General features: G+C 48.8%; 1 protein-coding gene across 1 annotated transcript; it reads right to left on the bottom strand.

Annotated features, from left to right (window-relative positions):
* Nucleotides 1–4,496: 4,496 nt before the first annotated feature.
* Nucleotides 4,497–5,399, bottom strand: LOC137654019 (uncharacterized). Its single transcript, XM_068387653.1, has one exon. The coding sequence runs from the start codon at nucleotides 5,397–5,399 to the stop codon at nucleotides 4,497–4,499; it is 903 nt and encodes a 300-aa protein (XP_068243754.1).
* Between the last annotated feature and the right edge of the window lie 577 nt (nucleotides 5,400–5,976).

Below are 5,976 nucleotides of genomic sequence, written 5' to 3'. Positions count from 1 at the left end.
CAAACAAAGATTAGAGAAATACAGTGTAGAAAAGTGGTTAGCAGATACAGAGAATAAGATTGTTAGTTTTAAAATAACTGATGAAGTAGCAAAAATCAAACAGGGCATGTTGTTAGTCAATGTAGACGTAGGGGATGCTCACCCTACATTAAACGGTAAGGCTTTTGAAAACATTATAACTTTCAACGAGTTCAAGGAGGAATGCAGACTATTGTGGCGATCGGCCAAGGAGACCGATCGGTTGTTGAACTTGTATAGGTTTTCCTCGGCTAAATTTGAAGGTGATTCCATGCCCAGTTTGTATACCCAGGTTCTGAATTATTTAGGAGTAGTTAGGGAAGACATTTTGTCATTACCCACAATCACGGTAAGAGACAGAACCAAGTTTAGTGAGGATAATAACAAACAGGTAGATTTAGATGAAATTCTGACTTATGCGGCCTACGGTACATTGTATGCAGCCTTTGGTGAAAAGGAAAGGAAGGCTTTCAAAGACCTAAAGTTAGATCCTGCCCAGAAACTCACAAAAACTTTGAGATAAATTCAGGAAGTGATACAGAAAAACGAGACCCAAATTGACGAGGTCACTTTTTCGACGAATACCAAACAAAAGAGGTATCAGAATTACAGGGAAGATAAAAATAACGAGTCCAGTAAGAATAAACATTACCATAAAAATTATCACTATAACCAGCCCCCTTACAAGTTGTTGGGTTTGCAAGATACTCAAGAGCCAACTGACTCGTAAGTTCGCAACTGTGCGTATGAGCGTATGCAGATGCATGCTCGGCAGCGCATGGCCGAAAAACATATCGTACATCCCCCCCTCAAGATTATACTTATACATGGTAAAAAAAAAAAAAAAATGAAAGGGGGAAATACCGGAACATATCGTACATTCCCCCCCTCAAAAACCTACTTATACATGGCAAAAATGAAAGGGGGAAATGTCACTAAATCAATGAGAAATGACAGAGAAAAAAAAAAGAAAAAAAAATTAAAGCTAACTTTTCGATACATACACGAAAACAAAATAAATACATAAATTCTCTGGAAAGAAATATCAACCTGATGCAATTACATACAACAGATAATAACATTATTCTGTAAAGTCTTTGACCCACTTGGGTTTACCGGCGGCCCTTCTCGGCCTACTAACGACGTTGGGCTCCTATATGGGGTGTGTTACCTGTTCTGTCGGGGTATGGCTTGCGGAGGTCTCGTGCTGAGACACGGGCGTGCCAGGGGGCGGAGCGATGACTCTCAGGTGTCGACTATTCCTTTTTGATAGCCTGCCGCTCCCGTTGAGCTTGACGGTGAACTGACGATGGGGCTTTGTTTCCGTTACTACGCCCGTTCTATTCCACTGCTTGGTAGCTTGGTTTTGTATGCGTACATGGGTACCTAGTTCGATGGGCGGCAGTCTTCTGGTAGTGCCAGGTATGCGCATCAACTCCTGCGACCTGGCCACTTGTAACTTCCTTCGACGTATCGTCTGCCTCCAATGTCTGTCTACTAACAGGTGTCTCCTGGCCGTCGGTACCCCATCGCGCAGCTGGCGACCCGTTGCAAGCTGAGATGGCGACTTGTTAATCCCCCTGAGAGGCGTGTTGAGATACTGAAGTATCGCCAGGGCCGTTTTGTCCGACTCAAGGGCTCCACCCTTTAACGTGTTTTCTCGGAGTAGCCTCTGCCGATTTGACAGCTGCTTCTGCCCTGCTGTTAGACTGGGGATACTGGACCGACGACAGCCGGACCTTGACTCCCCATCTCCTCGCTGGCAAAGTTCGTACCTCCGTCAGTTGATATTTGTTCCGGGGCTCCCCAACGCAAGAAATATGGTCGAAGGTGATTGCTGATTTTGTTAGACGTGGCACCATTGGGGAAATGAGCTACTTCTAACCGACCTGTTAGTCTATCTGCATATACCATGTATACACTGCCTTCTATCTGGAACATATATGCGACAACTTGCTGGAAAGGGTATTCCGCGGGGGGCGTGTGCATCATTTCTTCAGGAGGCAGTGAGGGGGCGTGTTCATCACATGAAGTGCATTGGGCACGGCGATGCTGAAGGTCCCCTTCTATTCCCGGCCAATAGACCGACTGCCTGGCTCTTCTAAGCATAGAGTCGAGGCCTTGGTGTCCTGTGTGTAGGTTAGCGGCTACCTGGCGCCGTAAATTCTCGGGGATGACCAAACGAACACATCCTTGGTCCACTGAGTATGTCACCAGATCCTGGTTGATGGCTAGCCGATCCCGAGCGCTGAAGAATTGACGAAGGCAGGCAAGTTCTTGCGATTTCTGTTGGGGCCAGTCGCCCGCTGTAACCCTGGCAAGCAAGAGCTGATATACAGGGTCGTTAGATGCGGCGCTCCTGACGCAGTCTTCATCCAACATGATGATGTCCGGTTCCAAGGCGGCCACGGTTGCACATGCCACTGCCACTCGAATGTCGTCCTCCAAATCCATGTCGGCAGCTTCGTGGGATGCTCGCATGGTCGGGTACCTTGAAAGAAAATCAGTGGCGGTGTTCCTTTTTCCGGGCAGGTATTTCATGTGGAACTTGAACTGGAGTGTTTTCTCTTTCAGGTTGAATAATCTTGGATTGATGACGTCCTTGAGGGCTCTGTCACGCAGCAGTTTGACGTGTGGACGGTGGTCCGTGATGATGGTGAGATTAGGACACCCAAGTAGGAACAACCTGGCCTTCCGCAAGCACCAGGTAACTGCCAGGGCTTCTCCTTCTACGGGGGCATACCCAGCTTCAGAGGGGGTGAGGTGTCGACTACCACACAGGGCAAGGCACCAGCCGCCCTTGCAACAGAAGGGGCTGTCAGCTGACTGACAAACGCAATACTGCTGAAGGACTACGAAGCCGATGCCTTCCTTGCTCCTATCTGTCATTATCGTCATAGGGCGTGTCTTGTCGTAATATGCCAAGCCGTCCTTGGCTAATTGACAGATGACCTCCTGTGCCTGCCGGAGTTTGTCACATAGCTGGCTATCCCAGTAGACATTTTTTCCGGTGGGTTTTCTGAGGAGGTCCCTAAAGGGCTCCATGATGGGTGCCGTTGCAAGAAAGGGAGCTAATTGATTCACGAATCCAAACCACGACCTAATATCCGTGATGGAGGGCTTCTCTGGCATATGGAAGTTACGAATGGCATCTAGTCGTTCGTCTGCATGCTTGTATGACTCCCATCCCAGGTGATAACCGACGAAAGTAACCTCTCTTGCAGAATTTAAACTTCTCGGGCTTGAGTGTGATACCTGCAGAGGCACACGTTGACAGGAATTCATATACATGCCAGAACGCCTCTTCAATGCTGTGATCGTATAGCAAGGTGTCGTCAATGCATTTATGCTTTCTGGTGATGTCTTGCAGGGCATCATCGAACCTTTTTGTGTAGGCGTCAGACGCTGAACAGTGACCCATGGGTGTTCTACGATAATATTGTCCCCATGGGGTGATGAAGGTCATGAGTGGGCGGCTGTCCTCGTCCAATTCCACTTGATGGAAACCCCAGTGGGCGTCCGCCGTAGTCTTGTACGTGTGAATGGGGATGCTTGAAATCATGTCGAAGGGTGCCGGTGTATGATGAGTCTCACGAAGACAGTGGGCGTTAAGGCGCTGGAAGTCTACTGTGTGGCGAGGTTGGCCTGTCTTCTTGGCTACGATGACCATCCTCGCACACCATTCTGTTGCCTCCCCCACTGGGACTGGTTCTATCACACCCTTCCGAACGTCCTAGACAAGTTGAGCATTGACCTCCTCTTCCCAATGCTTAGGGATTGTTGCGGGCGTGTGACAGGCATAAGGCACGGCATCAGGCAACAAATGGATGTGGTGCTGCTTGCCCGTCATTACAGGTAAAGGTGCCCTGGTTGTGTTAAAGGTTGTTGATGAGAAATGCCGTAATAACCATTCCTCAAGTCTTGGTATATTCTCCTCCACAGGCGGGATGGGTAAGGTGGCTGGTTTCATTGTCTTAGGGGAGTTAGGCCGTGCGACTTCTTTGTTAAACACATCAGCTGATGCAACGAGATGGTAGGGGGTGAGGGAAGCCAGGCGGTACTATTCCCAGCTCCTTACAAGCATTCATCGATACATAGAAGTTCTTGGCCGTCGGCACAAAGTACACCTCCTGCATTGTGCGTCGCCCACCTATATCAATGAAGCATGCCGTTGATCCGAGACATCTCACTCGGAGATTAGCTACATCCCTCAGACCTGTTCGCGGCTGCAACTCCAGGGGATTTATTTGTAGGCTTGAAAGAATCGTGGGTCCGGCAACGCAGATCTGTGCTCCTGTATCTGCTACGACGAGTGTCGATACTGAATTCCCGTTCCTATGGGAAACACAAGCCTTGATTGTAGGGTGGGGGGAGAGGTGTGTGTTTGCAACAATCACTAAACTCGAGGCAAGTGGCGCTTTCTTCGTACTTCTGCAGCATTTCTGAAAGTGCCCTACCTTTTGGGCACCCGTGGCACGTCATACCTTTTGCTGGACACGACGCTCGACCAAACCGTTGGCGTCCCCCACAATTTCCGCAACGCTTTGCATTGAAGTTGCCGCGCAACACCGCAACACCGCAACGTCTGGTTCTACGTCATCACTGCCTGTGACATTATCACTCGAGGCGCCAGCAGACTCCCTCTCACCGATAGCGATGCGCGGGATACTTTCAACATCTTGGCGTGCAGCTTCGAAAGTGCAACACAGTGCCTGAAGGGCATCTACACTTTTAAATGTATCACATGCCTGAAAAACGTGCCTTTTTAATACAGGGTCACTGAGGCCTACCATTATTTTCCGCAACAGCATGTATTCTATCAAGCACTCCCCGCATTTAGGACACTGAAAATCACAGTCGGTGGCCTTCTGAGCACACCTCGAAAAATAGTTGCTCACTGACTCCTCGCGCCATTGTGCGAGGGCAAAGAATTCAGACCACTGCACTGCCTGATTCGACGACCGCAATACAATATTCCCGATGGCATCCAGAGCCGCGTCTGGGGTGAGGGCGTTCCATTTGGCATTTGAATACCGAGCGTCCAGCGCACGTTGCAACGCCGGCACGCAGTTGAGCCTAATGTGCAGGACAACATCCTGCGGTGGGAACTTGTTAAGGTGGATCCAACACGTCATCGAACGTCTCCAAGATCTGAACGCTGCCGAGGACATTACCGCATCGCACTTCTCAGGGGCAGCAGAGACAGGAACTTTACTGGCACGTGCTCCGGAACCGGGAAGGGCATCCTGAAGGGAACGGATGGCGCGTTGCTGGTCTGCAATTAACGTCTGTGCTTGCATCACGGCCTGTGACAAGGCCCTTGGCATCGCAGGTGAGGCACGCCTCGGCGTGGCCTGGGGTGGTCGACGTATCTGGGGCATGGCTTGGTTCCAATCCTACTCACTGCACCATGTTGGGTTTGCAATGAGACAACGTCCTAGAAACCACACTTTATTACAAGATACTCAAGAGCCAACTGACTCGCAACAGCGTATGCAGATGCATGCTCGGCAGCGCATGGCCGAAAGACATATCGTACACAAGTCAAATGAACAAAGCAAAGGAAATTATAATGAAACATATAAATCTAGAGGAAATTATCATCATAAGGGAGCTAGACCAAAGAATAGGTATTGCCAGTATTGTCAAAGAGGTCACACAGACCAAGAGTGTTGGTACCAAGGTAAGAAATATAATAAACCCTCAGACAGTACTCCTCCGGCCCAAGCAAAGGATAACTCAAACCCTACTAATTACCCAGAAGAAAAACAAGGTAGCAGAAAGTGACTAGAAGAGCAAGAAAGGAGTCCAAGAAATAGGGAAACCAAAAAATAGAAGGATGTTGCAGGTAGCGGAGGTACATCCACGTTGCCAGTAACATATTTATCCTTCCAACAGCAATCATTACCTAAAATAAATATCAAGATAGAAGGTAAAGAATGTCATGGTTTGTTAGAT

Source organism: Palaemon carinicauda, chromosome 15, assembly GCF_036898095.1.
Source record: "Palaemon carinicauda isolate YSFRI2023 chromosome 15, ASM3689809v2, whole genome shotgun sequence".
Classification (NCBI taxonomy): Eukaryota; Metazoa; Arthropoda; class Malacostraca; order Decapoda; family Palaemonidae; genus Palaemon; species Palaemon carinicauda.
This window is presented reverse-complemented; position numbering and strand designations above follow the sequence as displayed.